The following is a 22053-nucleotide window of genomic DNA, read 5'->3' on the forward strand; positions in this document are numbered from 1 at the left end:
TTATCTTGTTACTATTTAAATCATAGATTTTCCCCGCCAAAAATGAATAATTCAGATAATTCATTCATTTTAGTTGAAATTATTTCTCGTTTGTTTTCTTAGCCCATTACAAAATATTTGCAAGCAACACTTGCTACAGTTTGTGTACAAAAAATGTGTTGTTGTAGAAAACAGCCATTAACTCTTTGCCTGGCATTGAATTTTGACTCTCCTATTTAAAATGGATTATAGGTCTATCATCATCATTAAAGGAAACAAGTTTAAACTAAAATTCATTTTGCATAGCTACTTTTTAGAAAATATACCCATGTAAATTCTTCATGTTCACTCATTACTTCCTCTTCCATCATCACAATAGTAGTTCTCTTTTCTAATAGGAATGGAGATATTTTAATAAAGAGTGAATCCTCTTTCAGATAGGAGGAAGGATCCACCTTTTTATTACTCATACGGGCTCTTCATGCTTTAGCTATGAGCGCTTATCAATGTGGCCTTTGCACAGTTTACAGCTGGGCGTATTATATATCTTTATGAGCGGTGTATTAGTGATTCACAACGCAGACAGGATAGCCGTACGCAGCACAAACGTGGGATTTTGGATATAATACTATATAATATTTTTGGGGGTAAGAGACTTTTTCTTCATATATTGGTATGTACTCTTTGTACTGTCTATGCGTGTTGTTAGAAGTGTTTAAATTGTATTATGTAAAAATGTTCTGAAAACATGTTTGAATTCATACGATGGGCATTATTTTCTGAGTTGCTAGAATAGTATGGAACTGAAGTTATATATATTATTATTATATATTTGTAATATTTTATATTAAATCTACTTTAGAAGGCAATTGAGTGTTGTACAGTGTGGAACTTTTTCCACACGATGGCAGAAGAGAACAGTTGTGAAAATTATTGCAAGTGCTGTTTATTTAGAATATTTACTCTGAATTTCGTTTCCCATTTTAATGATAAAACGGATCCCCATAAATGAATTCAAAATGATATCAAATTCAATTTTATTAGTATTTTTACCCTACCATAATATTGTGGCCTATATATGGGCTATTCCTGACAGATCCTAGTGGTATTTAGTAGGCACATACAAAGTATGTTCAAGGACAAGGAATACACATTGATTAATTTATTATTTTTTGCACCAGGTATAATTCATTAATTGCACACTTATATTTGACTGTAGGTTAGAAGTGAGGCAGTGATGTGCACTTATGCACTTTCTTTTGTTACATTTTTCAGCCTGTATAGCACACTAGTGCTTGTTTTTTAAATGCTCAAATATAGTCACTTGTCATATAAATGATTAGAAATAACTGCTACTAATTAGAACCAATTATGACAATATCATTCATCTCTATAGTTGTTTATTAGTCGAAAACAAACATGACAAAACTGTTAAAAATTGCCTTAACTTTGCAGGTCAGTTAAATGCAAGAATGGGGTTGAGTTAGACTGTCAAGTCCAGTTTAATGGACATTGATTGCACATTATGTGAAACATACACAGAAATGTTACACATAAACATAATAACATAGGATGTGGACAAAACAGAAGAGTTGAGGTGATGACATAACTCCAGTTCTCGTCTTTCCTAATGGCTCCTCCCAATTCCTCGGTATTTGACTCCCTGTGAAGAAGCGCTCCTCTCTGATTGGGGAGACAAACGACATTCCGGCCTCTCATCTGTGATTGGCTGGGAGTTTCTCGTCACGCCCCCTTAGAGAAATCTCTCACTGTTGACTCTTGATGCTTGTCACACTTTTTACTGACACTCCTAACTGGGGGCGCAGTTTATAAGTTGCTGCATTCTCCGGTCCTTTACTTTCACCTTGTCTTTTCTCAACAAGTGGACTGAATATAAAGCCAAAATGTGGACATCGCGTCCACCCAAGGAGCAGGTTGGTGAAGATTTACTCGATTTCTCGTTTGGTGGTGTAGTAGTTCTATTTTGGGGGTGTCACTCAAAATGGACACCTTTGCTGCAGAAAATGTACTGTCATAATTGTCGAGTTGCTCATGCAGCTTTGTTTTTATACTATTTGTGTGTGTGTGAAAAGTTGTGTGAGATTCCACAGGTGTTTGCTCTTCCTCAGTCGCTCACTCTGGGGAATCAACTTGCTGGAATGTCATGGGAATACTGAATATTACAGTCGTGCATTCTTACTTCAGCCCCAAGCTATTATTTTTTGTATGCGTGTGATTAACACTTTTAGGCTTTGCTAAGAAAATCAGCGTATTCTGATTTTCTGCACCAGCATATTCTGATTTTCTGCACCAGCAAAACCAGTTGTGACTGCAACAAATCCACCAACATTCTGCTAGATTTTATTTTTTTGGGTTAAGACTGGTTTTGTAAATTCACAAAACAGCATATGGATTCTTAGGTGATTATTTTTGGTCATTAAAAAAAGGAAAATAAAGAGATGGCATGCACATTTTAGGTCAAGTCTGGACTAGATGAGCCAAAATGTGAAGTTTATGTGGATTCCAAGTCAAATATGGTAGTAATACTAATAATAATTTGTGTTTATAAAGATTTACTGTCATAGTTCCCCTTCCCCTGCGGAGTTTGCATGTTCTCCCATTGCCTTCGTGGGTTTCCCCTGGGTGCTCCAGTTTTCTCCCACATCCCAAAGACATGCTGGGTAGACTGAGTGAACGAGGCTCCAGCACCCCTGCGACCCGCATGAGAAGTATTGCTCCACGGAAGATGAATGACTGAAAGAAATGTTAAGGAAAACAAAATGAATAAAATAGAAAATACATTCTGGTTATGGCCTCCAAATTACACCCTACAGTTTTTCATATTTTCAAATTTCATTGTATTTACTTCATCGCCTGCTATTGACAAGGATAGAATAAATCATTTCAACTGGGAGGCTGTGAATAAACATCTTTAAGTGCCATTGACAGTGCTAGGCGTCCAATATAGTTTGAATGGGAGCTAAATATAGTTAAATATGACATTCAATGGTTTAAGTCATTTTTTGCTATGATGGGAAGAGTGACACAGTGGAGTAGCGATTAGTACATCTAGTTTTGAGCTGGATAGTTCAAATCTGGGGTTTGAGCTTATGCTGCGCTTGTATGTTAATTTCTCTAGAGAGGACAAGCAAAAAAGGATGAATGGTTCATTTCAAATTTTTCAATGTGGCTGAATACGTGGATCTCATAAAGGGAACTTGAGTTTAATGTATTCCAGATGTTCAGCTGCAAATGGAAAACTTTTTGAACCACAGAAGAAGAGAGATAAATGCTTTGAGAGGCATGCGCTGGAGGTTTATCTAAAATTGCAATATATTCCGACATTTTGCTGCTGTCAGTGCAAGGTCATGCAATTGTCTTGAATCAAATCATCAATCAATTCAAAGACAATATTTTTATATCTGACCTAAAAAGTCTAATGGGTCAAACTGTTTTTTGTTGTCGTTTAAACAGAGAGCTTTTCACACTCACTGTTATGTTCCAGTAACCAGGGAGTATCCCTAAAGAGTCAGCGTCAGGGTTTTAAATTTTGGCTCGCCACAGTCACGATGACATGAGCGACGACCACGGTGACCGAAAAGACGGTACGAGCGCTTCCCCCGCCCCTCTTTCGGTACAATAGCTCTTTGTGTTGGCAGCGTTACAGTGACGAGCATAACTACTCCCTCGTTGTTGCTGGCGCCTGTTCGAGCGTCCTTGTCAACCACCCTTTTTTTGCCCGTGGATTAGATAATAGGCAGCTTTAGTGTGGGTAGAGAAAGAGAGAGAGAGAGGTGTCAGAGACCTCCTTCTTTTTTTCATCCATCTTCTCCATTTGTACCATCTGTGCCATGCAGAGCTTGGCACCGCACGCTTTCTTAATGCGACATTGATGAGCTCTGTATTGTAACTCTGGAGCTATGTGTAATTGTGCAACAATGTAAAGCGCACTAAGATCCTATTGATCCCATGGCATGAACCCATTTGTTTCCTTTGCTGTCAATGGCACTGGAACATGATCATTCCCTGTAGCCCTGCATTCCAAATATTTTGCCGTTAACTCAAGTCGGTTTATTTCAAGAAGACTGAATTTAATTAGCTTGCCCATAACAAGCAGACATCCCAGGAAACCCATTGAAAGTTTGTCTTTTTTGTTTTAGGTGGGGCTACCACAATTATTAGTCCATTTACAGTCAGGGGTGCCCAACTCCGGTCCTCGAGGGCACCTAAACCGTGTGCGGTCGATTGGTCGCCGGTCTTTTGGTTGCCGGTCTTTTGGTCGCCCGGACCGCGACAACGGGCGACCAAAAGACCGGCGACCAAACAAGGCAAAAGAACACGGTCTACACATCAATAAAAGCCCACAATGGCCATGAGCAGTTTCACTGAGCCGACATGTGAGTGTGTAAGAGTTTGTATGTACATGAGTTGTCCCCTTAGGAAGGTACGTCAGTCAGGGCCCTAACAAGTTCTCCAACAAAAAACAATAAAAGTCCGGGAAATTTGGAGCTTTTCTTTAGCCTAATAATTACTAGGGCATTAAGTATGACTAAATAGTAATTCGCAGTTTGTATTTAGGGAATTTGAGCAACGATTTAAACGGTAATTATCACTTACCTTCCGGGCGACCAAAAGATCGGCGACCAAAAGACCGGCGACCAATCGACCGTTTACCCACCTAAACAGTCTGTTTTTCATATTTCCTTCCTGAAACTCACCTCACTCAAATGATCAACTCCTCAGGAATTTGCAGACCCCTAATAACGATCCTAGTTCATTGATTCAGGGTTGTTGGAGAAGGGAAATATAGAAAAAAAAGCCTGGATAGATGCACTTGAGGACTTTAGTTGGTGACCTCCGCTCGACACTAGCAAACCAGCCCAAGAGTTGTTTTTCCACATTTTTGGGTACCAAACCGTATGCACTTGAAGGGGTGTGACCACCTCTGACATTTACTGCGTCGCCAGGATGTCCTGAAGCAGTGGACCAGAATCATATTGTGCAGCTCAGTTGATATATAAACATTCTCCACCCAGCTTTTGGATGAGAACAATCCTGCTTTTTCACATGCGGGGCACCTAACATTGACCAGATTCCTCCGCTATCATCACAGCTCGAAAGGCACACATTGGCCACCGGCAGATCATTAATAGTCATTCAAATGAACTCATTGGCTGCCATTGACAGCGATAGACCTCTAGGCTATTTTAACTGGGAGGGCTCCCCAGCAAATGGTCGACATTACAGCCTCCCAGTCGAAATGGATTGGACAGCTATTGCGGTCAATGGCACTGAAACGTAATCATTCACAACAAACGCACAACTTTTATTTCTCTTTACACACTTCTCATGGCCACCCCCCACCCTGCAGGTGACATCTAAGTACGTGTTGGGAATATTCACATGTGGAACTGAAGAGCTGATTGCACTGTAAACATTGCCATGCCAACAAGACAGGAAGCAGGAAGTCACAGAACTTGAACGATAAGCCCTTTTTTTCTAAGAAGCGTTGTAGAATTCCAGGTTATGCGTGTACACTTTTTTTTTAAATGGTGGAATGGTAAGTAAGACCTTGCCCGGCATTCCAGCACCCCCAGGAGTTAACCTCTAGGCGGGTCCAGTAGACGGGAGGTCACCGTTATATTTAGAGTCTGGAGATAACGAAGCCCTGTCAGAAATATTTGCTATGACTGTGTGTGCATCACTTACTTTTTATTCAGTTTTAACTAAAACTAAGGAGATATAGAATCGAATCTTTATTGCCATTGTATAACATACACAACCAAATCAAGGTGACTAACTAGGCAATCCAAAAACATTTCAATCGTAACCTTGGAAAGGCAATAGGTTGAATCTTTCTGCGTCCATTTTAAGGAGCCTTACGTAACCCTTGTATTTAAATTATTACTTAAATGCTCTAATATTTCAATAGGGATTAAAGAAACATGTTTTTTTGGAAATAATTTTAACAGTTCTCAATGGTGATGCTGAGATTTTCCTAAAAGAGGCTCATAACTTTACAATTATTATTATTTTAGTGGGCAAAGTAGGCACTAAATTAGGGCCATAAGAATCCATATGATTTAAAAAAAAGGTGGTCAATTGCACTTAATGAGGTAGCAGCCAATGATCACTTAAACAAGTTTGCACTGATTGAGAACAGTGACCGATTTACCAAGTGCCCCCGCGATTGTGAACGTGTCTAAACGTGTCTGGAAGTACGGAATGTTTATTTCCAAGCTCTTATGTGTTGCCTTTTGGGATACAGAGAAATTTGCAGGTATATTTAGTGTTGAATATTCATAGGAATATGAATGTGTGGCCACTTCGCAGGTTACCTAAACACAAATTTGGGGAGTTCAAATATGCTAGATTATTACACTGCTCTTCTCATGGGAATCAGTTTGTGTAATTTTGTGTTGAAGTAATATTACACTTTGCCCTTCCCTCTTTCTGCTCTATTTAATGTTGAAAAGACGGCCCCCTTTTTAAAAAGAAAATCTTTGTTCCAGTAATGACAATGAAACTTAATATACGCCCACGTTCCTTTTACTTTTCCCGTGTATCACATGTGGTTAAAAAAACAAAACAAAAAAACAACAACAACAAAAACAACAATTGATTTTGTGAGATGTACAATTCATTTGAACTGGAAGTTTATGATTTGATTGGCAGTTGTTATTTTATTTACGCTACAGCCAAAGCCAATCAAAGCAAAGAGAATTGCGAGGCTTTTCAGAGTAGTACCTAATTTAGTTTTTAATATGTAATACTTCATGCACCCACACACCTTCCAGTAAAGATTCTCCTGAACAAACACCTGTAAATAATCTTTCTTTTATGTTTTTCCCCTTGCCGAGACAGCTGTTTTTCGTCCTTTTTTTTAATGGGGTAATTCCAAAAAGGGGCCGTCCTGGATTGCTGTGCTTGTTGAATTCTGCATTTGCGTGAAAGTTGTTTGAATTAAAAACAAGTCTAGCAAGTTTAGAGCCAAGATGTAATTGGTGTCCGTGTGCTTTGTAAGCATTGGCTCCTATGAAATGTAACTGTTCAGCTCCGTCAGCTTGACGGCGATAGATGTCCAATCCATTTGCTTGATGCCGTTTTATAACTATTTATTTTAAAAATACATGCTAGGAAAAAAAACAAGTGCGGGGTTGACAATTTACAATACCGATTTTCCATTTTTTTTTATTAATTATGAGAAAGATTCCTCCACTTTCATAAAATAAACTGAAGTAAAAATACTGGTAATTCTGACAAAACAAGACAGCTTCGATGGGTTGGTTTAAAAATCATTAAATGAAATATATTAAAAAGAATGCTATTATAGTATATATATATGTGTGTGTATATAGGTATAGCCATTTATTGTCCAAGGGCATAACAGTGACAGTGTGTTAGCTTAAGGACAACTCTATGCTCATGGCTCACTTGCCTTTACAATGAAGTCGTGTCTCTGACTCATTTGGGTGCAGCTTCAAAACACGTCTCACAGATCACGCCTGCTGACAAAGCCTCAATATCCCTTCAATTCAAATTTATTGGTACTATGATTCGACCATGGCGGAGGTCTGCGTGTCAGCAAATGACGACTTTATTCACCTTCTCAGGCACGCCTTGCTCCAGGCGATAACGGCTGCTGAGAATGCTGGCGAAGGCACCTCCTACGACCAGCAAACTGGATTTGGTGAAGGCCGAAAATTCGGACAACGAGATTACTGACGAAGTCAATATGGCCGACCTGGTGGAGAATTTAGATGCCCGAGAACTGGAGGACTTCGGTGATTGGGAGGAAGCGGACTACGATGGAAGCTGCCTGGGTAGTACTCATGAATCCCACTAGGGAACAAACAAGATTCTTTTCCTAGTTGACATGTCAACTCTTATTTTTGTGATTCATCAAATAATTGCTTCACATGTACACAAATCACGTCATTTGCAGTTCTATTACGTCAAGCTCAACAATGTAGCTGTAAATGTACATAGAAGCCAAAAACTACGCGCTATGAAAAGTTAAACCATGACAATTATGAATGTAACTGTTATTGTTTTCTAAAGTTAAAGATGTTTACAAGTATTCCATTTCATCAAAACAGAATCATCTGCTTTCATCAAAGATTACAAAAGACTTTTTCACATTTTTTGTTCTCTTTCTGTTATTTAATTAATAAATCATTAAAAAATCTACATAGAGATTATTTTGTTTTATGATAGCTTTATTCATTTACATATTTGAAGCAATAACATTTTTCGATATGGAGAATAGTTTCTTTTTCAATAAAAAATATCTTAAAACGCAAAAATAAAAATAAAAATACAGCAGTTCAAAAAGGGGATTTAGGTAAAAAACCATCCCTAAACAATTGATCAATATTCAAAATAGTTATGGATTATTTTGATAAATTGTGGATTACCGTATTAAAAACGTCTATCACTTTTATATATAAGCCTTTGTTTCACACTTACTCAGCTCATCAATGTGACGGTAACTTTAGCAGAGAAAAATAACACTGCCGAGAATTGACATTTGGCCAATTTAACTCAAGTGCAGAAGCATCGAGAGCATCCAAATCTCAGAAGGAAAGCCAAGATTGTTGAGCGAAGCATCCCACTCGCTGAAACCTCCTACGCGCACGACTCCTCTCTCACACTATCTCCGCCGTCTCTTCTCCCAGGGGAGTGCCGCATCCCCTTCTACGCTGTGTACGGCACGTTGGGTTTCAAGGAGGCCAACGCCAAGGTCTTCCTTCCCAAGGTGCCCGTCACCGTCCGCATCCTGGAGGTGGAGCGCTTCACAGCAGCACAAGATCGCTTCAACATGTCCCAACAAAGAAGCGTCAATAAGGTGAAAACGCATACTCTATTACTAACAATGGTGGTCAATTCTCCCAATTATGTTGTACTGGCATCCCATTAAAAGGGTTGGTCTATAGTTGTTGGTACACGGTCGATTGGTCGCCGGTCTTTTGGTCGCCGGTCTTTTGGTCGCCGGTCTTTTGGTCGTCGGTCTTTTGGTCGTCGGTCTTTTGGTCGTCGGTCTTTTGGTCGCCGGTCTTTTGGTCGCCGGTCTTTTGGTCGCCCGGACCGCGACAACGGGCGACCAAAAGACCGGTGACAAAACAAGGTAAAACAACATGGTCTACGCATCAATAAAAGCCAACAATGGCCCTGAGCTGTTTCACTGAGCCGACGTGAGTGTATAAGAGTTTGAGTTGTTCCCTTAGGAAGGTACGTCAGTCAGGGTCTTAACAAGTTCTCCAACAAAAAACAATAAAATTCCGGGAAATTTGGAGCTTTTCTTTAGCCTAATAATTACTAGGGCATTAAGTATGACTAAATAGTAATTCGCAGTTTGTATTTAGGGAATTTGAGCAACGATTTAAATGGTAATTATCAATAACCTTCCGGGCGACTAAAAGATCGGCGACCAAAAGACCGGGGACCAATCGACCGCACACGATAGTTGTCATTTCCCTAATTTAAATTGCAAGAAATAATGTATGGAAAACGTCAAATAATCTTGCCTAAGATGTTCTAACCTTTTCTAAATGAAACATGAATATATTTTACTATTGCTGCAAATTATTATTTTTTCCCCCATGAACTCTTAAAAAAATAATGTAATCCTCAAAATCTCCAAGTCACAGTTCATAAATTTCACCCATGCAGAGTATGCCCGCCGTGTTCAAGATTGAAATGAAGCACGGTGAATTCACGTGGATGGTGAAAAGGAAAGAAAAGCACTTTTTGGAGCTGCACCGAGAGCTGAGGACGTACAAGACCTTCATGAGGATACCGCTACCTTCACGCAGGTTGCTCACCATATTAATTATCCATATTAGTACGATTTAACCAACAAATTGCTTTTTCTGCTTTATATCCGATTCGTTTTAGTTAGCTCAGGCAGCCTAAATGAATCATTTTTATTTAAACGTGCAAAACCTCCAATGATTTTCCCCCCCACAATTTGTGGTTTGGCGACTAGGAAAAAACAACATTGAGTTTTCCTGGTCTTGTTGACTTATGTTTATTGCGTGCGTGTCATGAACTGACTCACTGTTGCCTTGCACCTCAGAAATGCTTTGAATGAGCAAATAAAATGGATTCTCACCGGCCTTGTCCTTGTGTCACAGCCACACGGTTAAAAGGAGGACGGTACGAAAGAGCGAGGTGAGGGAGATGCCCTCGCTGCCCAGGGGCGGAGGTGACGAGCTGGCGCGGGATGAGCAGGTCTCCAGTCGGCGGGTATGTCTAAAAACAAAAAAAATAAACCACAATTGACGACACGTTTGGCTTAGGGCTGGGTGATTTGGTCCAAAAAAGATCGCAATACGATGATGTCACATGTTTGTTTGTTCTTTTCCAGAGACAATTGGAGGACTATTTGAATAAGCTGCTAAAAATGGCCTTGTACCGCAAATATCACCACACTGTGAGTATTCCATCACATGAGCAAGTGGATGCGAGCAGCCATCACTTGTGTTAGTAATGTTCACGCTTGTACTGTCAATGAATCTGTTTGGTGCCTTATTAAAAGCAATGTTTAACACCTGAGCAGGATTCCAACTTCCACGCGGTGTGATGCCGTCATCTCTCGTCTTTTGCAGATGGAGTTCATTGACGTCAGCCAGCTGTCCTTCATTCACGATCTGGGACCCAAAGGACTGTGTGTGATTTTGCCTTTTATTCTCAATGGAAACAAATCTGTGTTAAATCTGAATTTTAAGATTTTTTAGAAAATTAATTCTGTAGTTTGGTTTTATTTTCAATTCGATATTTCTTACATATGCACTTTGCCAGTATTAATGAATAATTTGTCATTTTTACCCAGCCGTTGTATGTCAATAGATCATTTTAAATGTATTTCGCCCCCTTTTATTTGACGTTTTTTGGATGACTTTTCATCATTATTATTATTATTTTTAAATTTGACCTACGTTACTGATCCAAAGCAATGACACATTGACTGCTCTTTACACAGAACATGTTATTATAATGTGTTCTTCTCTTACTTTGCATGTGTCTTAGGGAAGGAATGATCTACAAGCGCTCCGGGGGGCATCGCATCCCCGGCATGAACTGTTGTGGTCACACACGAGCATGCTACCGCTGGTCCAAACGGTTTGTGCTCCTCTTTTTGTCCATAAACCAGTTTATTAGCCATTCAGTTTGCACACTTATGCATTTATTTTTATTTTTAGTGGTTACTGTTCAATATCTCGCATTTAACTCAAATTTGCAGGATAGGTCATATAAGAGATAGGGTCAGAGATCAGTACTATAGAGATATGCACCCTGAGAGTGTTCCAAATGGGTTTTTTCCCCAATTATTTTTATTGTTTTACCTCTTCGTCTAATCCAATTTAATCGTTGCCTCCTTCTGTTTATCACAGCCAGATGATTATAAGAGCATTTTTACAATGTATACTGCAAGAACACGCGTAGCAATAATCCCACACATTTGGAAGGCTCCGACAAGCCTCCTACGGCTCCGTGATGATTGGCTTCCCACGGTCCACGCTTCGCCAAAACAACAACACATAAACAATTGATCTCAAGTCTACTGGAATAAAGTGGACACAAATCCACACACGATGATAATTGGCGTGTTTGCGTCGCATATTAGGTGGCTTGTAGTGAAGGACTCCTTTCTGCTGTACATGAAGCCCGACTCGGGGGCCATCTCCTTTGTAATGCTGATGGATAAAGACTTCAGCATCAAAATGGACTCCAAAGAGACCGAAACCAAGCACGGGGTCAGAATCGACAGTCTTTCCAGGTGAATGACTAGATTCCCAAAGACAATTGTAACTCTCGGAGTGAGTTTATGCCTGACTCCCAGGATATTTGTTACTTGTAGGACGCTGGTGTTCAAATGCAGCAGCTACAGACACGCCCGTTGGTGGGGTCAGAGCATCGAGAGCTTCGTCAGGAATCACGGAAAAGCCTTCCTGCGGGATCACCGCTTTGGCTCCTTTGCACAGGAGCAAGAAAACATTCCTGCCAAATGGTTAGTGCAACCACACTAGACTGAAATAAATGGGGACTGACGTCCAATCCATTTGGACTGGGAGGGTTGGCAGCGACCGCGAGCATGCTGACAGAATTTTTGCATATCTTGTGGGGTTCATGCTGGAGGACCGATTTGGCTAGTCATTAATTCGACCCTTTTTTTTGCAGTGTTCCACATGCCATCTAAAATTTGTTATAGTTTTGTACCAGTATCTTACCCTAACTCATTGACTGTCAATTTTAGAGCAACTCTTCTTTGTCTGACATCAATAGCATTGAAAGAATTCATTACATTTAATATTGGCAAAAGTTGGAGATTTGCAAATATCTCATTTACATTTGGTTTCATTGAGGACTATAGAAATTACAGAACATTTGTTCTTGTTTGCTGTTTGTTTATTAGTTTAAAAACATAATTGAAATAAAAAAATATGTTCCTTCCAATTTTCCTAAATACTTTATAAACTTTATACAAAAAATGAGGAGTATACTTAGTTTGTCCTTTTTTGAAGTAAAAGAAATGCAGCTAAAGTAAAGCATATATTTACTATTAGGAGGCTCAAAATAGGAGGATTTGGGCCATTTTAATTACAAATAAATAGGCCTAGTCAAAGGCAGCAAATGACTGAGTAATGTTGTCATTCAGGTACGTGAATGGAAAAGCTTACATGGAGGAGTTGGCTGATGCTTTGGAAGAGGCCAGAGAGGAAATCTTCATCACTGACTGGTGGTGAGTCACTCTAGGGAGCGACCATTCTGTGAAACATGAAATGTTGAAATGTTATTCAAATATTTGGCATAGGCTCAGTCCAGAGATCTTCCTTAAGAGACCTGTAGTAGAGGGGAATCGTTGGAGGCTGGACTGTATCCTCAAAAGAAAAGCTGTAAGTTTTTTAACCGCTTGTTGCCGAGCGGCCTTCATAGTGTGTTCCGTCCATATACTGTATACTGTTTATTAAATGAAAAAATGTTAAGTGGATATCTAAAATGTAATTAGGGGTGAAAAGCCATTTGAGAAGCTTTCCAAAAGTAGTGACTTAATTTTCCAAGAAAAAAACTCTTGACCATATATATGTGTTTACTGGCAGCAACAAGGCGTGCACATATTTGTAATGCTGTACAAGGAAGTGGAGCTGGCATTGGGCATCAACTCAGGCTACAGCAAGAGAACACTGAATCATCTGCACCCCAATATCAAGGTACGTTTAGCCAACAAATGAGTGTATTGCATTTACGTCCTTTTAAGTGTATTTGCTTGTCAGGTGATGCGCCATCCAGACCACGTCTCCTCCTCCGTCTACCTGTGGGCTCATCACGAGAAGATTGTCATCATCGACCAGTCGGTGGCCTTTGTGGGCGGGATCGACCTGGCGTACGGTCGTTGGGACGACGGGCAGCATCGGCTGACTGATGTCGGCAGCGTGACGCGCTCCGTGGCGTTAGAACAGGTCACATGCCGGCACCAAAAAGCAAGAATTTTAACGTAGGAAAACCAATGCATTCTTCTCTTCTGCTAACTTTCAGGCTGGCAAGGCAACCACCCATGTCCACGGCGCGTCACAAAGCAACGGACGGGGGACGTCGGCCGGAGACCCCGTCAACCTGCCCAAGCTGAAGGGCGTGGGCCGCAGTCGCCGCTCTCGCTTTACATTGTATCGGCACCTGCACAAACACACCTTGCAGCACGCGGAAAGCGTCAGCAGTGTGGACAGCTCGGGTGCGACGCCAACCTTCAGTCAGATCAGCTGGTTGCTCAATTTCCCAGCTTTGTGATTAGATATGTTTGCTTTAACAGGAAGTGGCTCAGTGCGAAGCCTCAAAACGGGTGTGGGAGAGTTGCAGGGGAACACACGCTTTTGGCATGGAAAAGACTACTGCAACTTCGTCTACAAGGACTGGATCCAGCTGGAAAAACCATTTGACGGTGAGTACAAGTTATTGCATATGATCCAGGAATGACTAGTAAAAAGAAAAGTACAGCTCGACAAAATAAATCAGTCGCAAAAGAATCAAATTCCCAGCAACAGTTCTCATTCATTAATACAGCGGTACTACCTTGTTTTTTTAAATACGAGTAGGCCATTGTGAGCAAAAAAAATGCACTGAAGTGGGTAATCATTATTATTTAACCTTTCATTTATTCATTTTCACGAGGGTGCTGGAGCCTATCCCAGCCATCTACGGTCAGTAGGCTGGGGCCCTGAGCAGGTTGCCAGCCAATCGCAGGCCACAAATAGACAACCATTCACACTCAAAATCATGTTTATGGGGAATTTTGAGTGTTCAATCAGCCTAACTGAGAAAAAATATTCTCCAAGGGGGAAAAAAGATTAAAAATGCATCATAACCTTTGCTTTTGTTGTAAGAATACCATCACAAACATATTTTGTCTAACGTATTTTTGGACAAAACAAAGTAAAACACTTTTATTGAAAACAATATCTATATTTTGTGTATATTTTTACAAGTCAACCATTGACTGATGGTGTTTTGGCCTCTTCTAATTCTTCTTGGCAGACTTCATCGACAGGTACGCCACTCCAAGAATGCCATGGCATGACATCGCCTCAGCAATGCATGGCCGAGCTGCGAGAGATGTGGCTCGTCACTTCATTCAACGTTGGAACTTTACTAAGGCAAGTGCAGCATTACAAAACTTTTCTTTGTCCTTTCATTGCCATTGGCGTTAATAGGCGTCCAATTCATCTGGAATTTCCAAACGACTTGGACCTCCGTTGCGTCAATTTTGCAGTGGAAGGGTTAAATATGAGAGTTAAAATCATTGAAGAATCCGGTCGACTGGCTTTCCTTCTTTCTCATTGAAATGGAATGATTGCACAAAAGATAATCATTGACTAGGGATCAATATTCAATACAAAGGAATGTTTCACTATGATTGTGGAAAAAGCACTTTCACGTTAGCTCTCTTTCCAGTGTACTGTGAGGTCACACAATCTCACCTCCAAACTTTCTCTTCTCTAGATCATGAAGCCAAAGTACCGCTCCCTGTCTTATCCATTCCTGCTGCCAAAGTCTCACTCCACCGCCACTGAGCCCCAATACCAAGTGCCCGATTGTGTGAAGGCCAAAGTACAGGTAAGAAAAGGCTGCGAACGAGGCCAATTTCACTCCTGCAGTGCTGCATTTGTGTGTTTAGTAATCACTACAATTTTGAATGAAACCTTAATAGAGCATTATATTATTGTCCAATATGAGCTCCTGCATTGCAGGAATGCTGGGAAGAGCTGCTGGAAGGACAAAAGAGAGCCCGTAGGGCAAAAACAATATTATGTAACTACTATAAAAAAGCAAGCAGGCTTGTTTTGTGTTCTTTCTTATCACTTAGTGCATTTCTTTGACAATATGCTACTTTTTTTCCTCTTTTCTTTTGGACCCTGTGCCTGTCATGATTTAATTTCGATGTACATCAATCGATCAGGGTGGATTTCATACAATTTGGGGGAACGGTGATCTTGATTACATCTAAGGACACATGAACTTGCTACCATTTTGTGTGTATGACATTTGTGGCCATTAATATGAGGATTTAAGTGCACTGGGTATTTTCATACTTTTGCAACTCCAACATAAGGTTCACAATTGTACTGTCTGCCGCTCTTTGCAAGTATGTAGTTTGAAAGAAGTACTTAGATTTATGATTTGAAAGAAGAGTTGAAGGACTGTACATCGATTAAACACTATGCAATTGCCTTTTTTTTTCTCTGTCAGATTTTGCGGTCAGCAGCCGATTGGTCGGCCGGCATAAAGTACCATGAAGAGTCCATCCACAACGCATACATTCAAGTCATCGCAAAGAGCAAACACTACATCTACATTGAGGTAAAAAAAACCACTGTAAAAAACAAAAGGTCTCTACTTTAGGACTACTTCAGTGTACAGTACACATGATGTACAGGTATGGATAAATGAAGCATGATTATGTTATCTCAGAACCAGTTCTTCATCAGCTGCGCTGACAACCGGACAGTGTACAACAAGATTGGCGATGCCATAATCGAGAGGATCCTCAGAGCGTACAAGTACTTACAAACATTTTTGAATGATCATGTTTCTGTGCCATTCATGTCGATGGACATTTCGGTACCTAATGGAGTGTTTAGTGTTATGAGAACTGATGTGTACTGACAGGGAGAGCAAGAAGTATCGAGTGTATGTGGTGACGCCCCTTCTTCCCGGCTTTGAGGGGGACATCACAACAGGTGGGGGAAGCGCCCTCCAGGCTGTCATGCACTTCAATTACAGGTAAAGCACCATGACGATGAAGACACACCCAGGCTAAAATTGAATTACAAAACACTGTACATAACATATGCATATTTTATTCGCCTCAGGTGATTACTGTGAAAGTTTAATGGGGACATTTTGTGGTCGATATGTGAATAAGCCTATCCCAGCTCTTTGCCATTAGATTTAATTGCATTGTTTTTGTTATGATTATATTTCAAGACTTTACCTTTTTGGTAGGCTCTACATTTAAGTATTATTTCAATAAGTCTTTTTAATAACGGGCATAATTTTGAAATTTGTGTCAACATCATATTTTTATTTATCTTTTAAATTTCTTCATCTAGATGAAACTCTGGGATAATTACCGTAAAAAGTTGCAACTGACTGTTACTTTTTGTTGTTGTTGAAGAACCATGATACGTGGGGACTACTCCATTATCTCCCAACTGAAGAAGGAGAGTAAGTACTGGAATCATATGTTTACTTAGATACCATGACTCCCAAAACATGGAAACAGGGAGAAGTTATTCCCAGCTTCCTGTTTGGCGCTGGAGACTGATATTCTGTTCATCCCCCACTGCAGTGGATGACCATTGGATGAACTACATCTCCTTCGCTGGTTTGCGTACGCACGCGGAGCTGGAAGGCCGCCTGGTGACGGAGCTCATCTACGTCCACAGCAAGATGCTCATCGCTGATGACCACACCGTCATCATTGGTACGTCGCCGCTATTTTTCACACCGGTGCACTGCCGTCAACAGTTGGATAATAAGACTGTCTCAAGCCCTGTAGCTTTATATTCTTAGGCCACCTACTGGCTAGAAAGAGCGAGTGCATGGTGGCCGGTTGATTATTTGGATTAACACGTTACCCATTGCCTTCCAGGCTCGGCCAACATCAACGACAGAAGCATGCTGGGGAAGCGTGACAGCGAAGTGGCGGTCATCGTGGAGGACACGGAGAAAGTGAAGTCAATGATGGACGGGCACGAGTACGAGGCTGGCCCGTATGCGCTTGGCCTGCGTATGGAGTGCTTTCGGTGAGAGATTTATCGCTCATATTACCTCATTGGACGCCATTGGCAACGTCACACAAACCAGAGTTCCTCTAAAAAAGGAATTGTTTTTAACCCTGATCCATTAGTTTGTTATTTGGCAATTAATTGTGGCAGCTCTCAATGGCCGAATGAAATCTGAAATATAATGACAAAGATGATTTTAACAACACAGCCTGAAAACATGCCAAAATATTAGAACACTTATGTGTATTGTGATTGCTTTTGCCATTATTCTACTGGGTTGCAGTGTTTTCCACTTCTATGCTTCTCATCACATTTTGCAAAAATTCAAACACTTTCAGGAGTTTTTCCTTCCAATCTTCAGTGCTGAAGCACTTCAAAATGTGCTGAAGTCTCCTTTGCACTAAAATGGTTCCTTATTTTCTTTCTAGGACAATCCTGGGCGATCATAGTGACGTCGGTATCGATCTGTCTGACCCGATTAGCGACCGCTTCTACAAGGAGGTGTGGATGACCACGGCTGGCCGGAATGCTACCATTTACGAGAAGGTGGGAGACATCCTTTTGCTTCTGTGCTTCTAAATCGAAAACAGTCCGATTAAAATAATTTAAAAAAACTTCCACCATAGGTGTTTCGCTGCCTTCCATCCTCGCTGGTGCGCAACATGTCTGAACTGGAGCAGTACCAGTCTAAGCCCGGCCTGGCTCAGACTGACCAGGCCCGCGCCCAGGAGGAGCTGCGCAAGATCCGTGGATTCCTGGTGCAGTTTCCTCTGGACTTCCTGTCAGAGCACAACCTCATGCCCTCGGTCGGGACCAAGGAAGCCATGGTGCCCACAGAGATATGGACGTAGGTCTATTATAAACCAGATACTGCCACACTATCTGGAAGTTGCAGCATTTCCGAGGTGCAATGCATGATGGGATGACACTTCCTGGCAAGCCATGTTTCCACAATGGGACCAGTTCTTAGTTTACAACCTATGTTATGCTAAGAGGGCGTTAGATTGCACATGTAGCTGGCTTTGTGGCTGACTTTTGGAAAACATGGTGCAATCCAGCAATTTAAATCCAAAATCCTACATCTATATTTGGGTATGGTTTCCTGAGACTTTTTTTGCGAGTCTATTTACGATAGACATGCATACCATCCATTTCAAGTCGCTGCATTAAATTGGCTTATGAGGGCATAGATACTGAATGTCATACTGCTAAGTGGAACTGGTTTTGAGATTTGAATTGGTTTTTGCAGGACACCTTGAAATGACAGAAATCTCCCCTAAATGTGCACTTTTAACTAGATATTTATCTTTTGTGGCATGACTTCTTCAGACTGATTTGTGGGAGTACTCCTGATTGATATACATACCAATTGTTGTGTCAGTATGTAAAATGGTTTGAAATCCCCTCGAAAAACCTGGAAAATGGCAAACTTCTGCCTCTAACCACATTATTTGGGGCACTTCGAAAGGAAAGTTTTATGTACTGTACCCACTTTGCAACGGCATAGCTGAACATGTGTTTTTGCTGGACTTTTGCTTCAGCCTGTATGAGAGAGAATGAAAGAAAGTATCAGGACAATCTTTCCTCCTGCAATTCCATATTTTGCTCTGCAGGTGATGCCGTTTTCTTACAAGTACAATTTGTACACTAACATAGTATTTAATTTATCTCGCGGAGAAAATGCTCCATTTTAATTGCACCATTTATTATCATTAACTTGTGTATTAAATCTTTGCCTACCATTGACAGCGATGGTCGTCCAATCTATTTGAACTGGGAGAGACTGGGAACGACTGATCACTCTCCGATCACTTCCAACTCGAATAGTTTGGACGTCCATCACCGTCAAAGGCAGTAAATGAATGAATGCTGCGGAAGGTCATTTTGTATTATAAAGTAACTTTTAACGCCAGACTGTTTGCCCTCTCCCCTTTCAATGTGAATGCTAAAAGTCACTTATAAACCACAATTTTAACGTAGTGTAAACAAGTGTGAAACAACAACAGCTGCTTTTAAGATGCTGGAAAGAAGAGTGGATTTCTAGAAGTAATAACTATTTACACTAATTATTTTTTAATTGGGACCATGAAATGTGTGTTTTTCAGTTCTCTTTATTTACGTGTGATAATCTTCATTTACTGTCAGTCAACTGCTTGGTATTTTTTTTGTGTAAAAGATGTCTAACTTCAATTTATCTGTCATTGGTTGTACAGGACAGTCTTATTTCTGCAATGCACTCACTGTACTTTACTGTTATAGATAACGAATAAAAATCAATTGATCAAACTACTGATGCTTGGAGCTTTTCTGAAAAATAGGATTTTAAATACATTAAAATGTTATAGAAAGATCTTAATTTATGTTATTGAGCCTTTATCGAATTTTAGGAAAAAATATTTTTAATACAATGCTTATAAAACATGCTTTAACAAAATCCTATAAATTTAATTTAATTTTAAAAATATGAAAATTTCATATATTTAATATACATTTATCAAACTCCAATTGGCAATTTAAAAGTAAAAAATATTTAAAGTGATTATGTAAAACAACAATTTAGTAGCATTCCTTCCATTCAAATATTACTTTTTTGTCATTATTTTCCAACATTTTAAAACACTTTCTTTTCAAAATGTTATTCTTAAAATGCAAAAAAAAATGTTCATTAAACACAATAATATTTTTAATGGTATTTATACTCGGAGATTACAGTAGTATTTTAATCAACACTTGGAATAGATGATGTATTTTTTTAAGAGACCGGAAAAAAACGAGTAACTTCGGGAGACTTCGTGCCCAGAACTCATCGAGGGGGAGACCCCCTGCTGCCAGACCCCGCCCCTTTAAACTCCGCCTTTTCCGCTCTTCATCGGCTGGCTGGCTGTCACAGCGCACGGCGGCGGCGACTTGCAGTCAGATTCAACGCCGACCCACGAGACCACAAGTCCGGGTTCGTTCTCGCCTCCGTCGCGCCGATATGCACCGGAAAGCGACCGCCGCTGTTGTCCCCTCGCTTTAACCGGAAGCGACTCACACACGGCGGGGCGACTGTCAAAGGCAGGATCACCAGCATTACGTCGGACATTAAAGAGATTTATTTTTTTTTAAGGATATTTTTTGGGGTGTGTATGACTCGAGTCCTTCCGTCATGGCGAGTGATTCCCCGGCTCGGAGTCTGGATGAAATCGACCTGTCTGCTTTGAGGGTGAGCCACATTCTGTTACGTCCTACTTCCTACTTGGGTGCACCTTACACTCGAACAGCAGGTGCCATGATCAAATAATATAGTGTAATATTAAAGTGTGTGTGTTTGTTTGTGTGTGTGTGTGTGTGTGATCGCGCGTGTGTGTGTGATCGCGCGTGTGTGTGTGTGATCGCGCGTGTGTGTGTGTGTGATCGCGTGTGATCGCGTGTGTGTGTGTGATCGCGCGTGTGTGTGTGATCGCGCGTGTGTGTGTGATCGCGCGTGTGTGTGTGATCGCGTGTGTGTTTGTGTGTGTGTGTGTGTGTGTGTGTGTGTGTGTGTGTGTGTGTGTGATCGCGCGTGTGTGTGTATGTGATCGCGCGTGTGTGTGTATGTGTGTGTGTGAGCGCGTGTTTGTGTGATCCGGTTGTTGTTGTTTATAAACGACCCTAAAATGCAATTTTCCCACAATCTAATTTTTAACTCTGTTCTAATTCCACTCATTGTATTTTAATATATGTCTCATGCTCGTAACTCAAGTCATCTTTCATCATGACAAGGATGGATGCCCAATTAATTTAGACGGCTGGTAGGCAATTCCCATCTTTCACTACTATTGACGGCGCTAGACGTCCAATACAGTTTAACTGGGAGGACTCGCAGCGACGATTTGCTAATAGAAATTACGTTAATCCCTTCCTATAATAAATACAAGGCGATAGTGGTGGAGTGGGTGTTTTAAATTTTGCACTCGTATCTCAAGTAGGACTGCCATGGCTAATCAACGACTAATTGAATCAAATTAGTGGGCACTTGCTTTGAGAGTCGATGAATTAAGAGACATTGTTGACCTAAAAAAAATTGAGCATTCATTTCAAAGCACAGGCTAATTGGTGACATCCAATCCATTTTGACTGTACATCCGCTGCTAGACCCTCCCAGTCTAAATAGATTGGACATCCATCTGCGTCAATGGACTTGAAAATGATCGTTTACTGGCTCGGCTGTTATGCATATGCTGGCTTTTAAAACCCAAATAACAACAAGCCCCCCCTACTCACAGACACACTGTCAGATGAGTGTACAGTCATCCACTGACTAGACAGGAAGTAGGTCAGCTGGGTCTACCGAAGGTTGGGAGGGGGTTTAGTTGTGTTGGTTTGGGGGTTGTGAGCTTTTTATGTCTGTGCACAAAGATGCAAAAAACCCAGTCGGCAATACTAGTCGATTTTGCTATTTGATGTCTTGGGGATTTTTATGTGTGCCTTATGCAATTTTTAATGTAGCATCTATCACCCGCATATATCAATCTTGAGAGTTACAACAGTTAAATATTGTTATGTGACCACCGACAACTAGGGCTGCCTAAATGATTATTTTCATCACCGGATAATCAACGACTATTTTTGCTCTTAGTTGAGTAATCGCCTCTCACAATTTATGTAGTGTCTGATTCTTTTGCAAAGCAAAAACAGTTCTTTTCAAATATCTAATTTGTATTCATGACTTTCATTCAGGACTACAGGAATCACAACATTTAGAGTTAACCATGCTTGCGTGGTTTTTTTCCGGGTACTCCATCCCCCCAAAAAACGTCAATGGTCG

General features: G+C 40.6%; 2 protein-coding genes across 24 annotated transcripts in view; both read left to right on the plus strand.

Moving 5' to 3' along the window:
• The first annotated feature begins 1754 nt into the window (after positions 1-1754).
• Positions 1755-19553, plus strand: pld1a (phospholipase D1a). Its single transcript, XM_077621204.1, has 26 exons — positions 1755-1913; positions 7593-7802; positions 8658-8827; positions 9652-9794; positions 10116-10227; positions 10349-10414; positions 10590-10648; positions 11011-11103; positions 11609-11761; positions 11843-11992; positions 12641-12724; positions 12797-12878; positions 13083-13193; positions 13257-13442; positions 13519-13711; positions 13790-13918; positions 14512-14630; positions 14977-15090; positions 15724-15834; positions 15946-16034; positions 16144-16257; positions 16652-16701; positions 16826-16960; positions 17129-17282; positions 17693-17810; positions 17891-19553. The coding sequence occupies exons 2-26, from the start codon at positions 7628-7630 to the stop codon at positions 18113-18115; spliced, it is 3135 nt and encodes a 1044-aa protein (XP_077477330.1). The 5' UTR covers positions 1755-1913; positions 7593-7627; the 3' UTR covers positions 18116-19553.
• Positions 19554-20090: 537 nt separating this feature from the next.
• Positions 20091-22053, plus strand: part of LOC144089454 (TRAF2 and NCK-interacting protein kinase-like) — a 42734-nt gene continuing 40771 nt past the window's right edge. For 6 of the 23 annotated variants that reach the window (XM_077620289.1, XM_077620292.1, XM_077620293.1 and 3 more), the window contains exon 1: positions 20133-20469. In XM_077620289.1, coding sequence (XP_077476415.1) covers positions 20413-20469 — 57 coding nt within the window. In that variant the 5' untranslated portion in view covers positions 20133-20412. Of the gene's footprint in view, positions 20470-22053 lie in introns of all 23 variants that reach the window. The other 17 variants (XM_077620297.1, XM_077620298.1, XM_077620310.1 and 14 more) reach the window with 4 other exon arrangements.

The sequence above is a fragment of the Stigmatopora argus genome, chromosome 15 (genome assembly GCF_051989625.1).
Source record: "Stigmatopora argus isolate UIUO_Sarg chromosome 15, RoL_Sarg_1.0, whole genome shotgun sequence".
Lineage (NCBI taxonomy): Eukaryota > Metazoa > Chordata > Actinopteri > Syngnathiformes > Syngnathidae > Stigmatopora > Stigmatopora argus.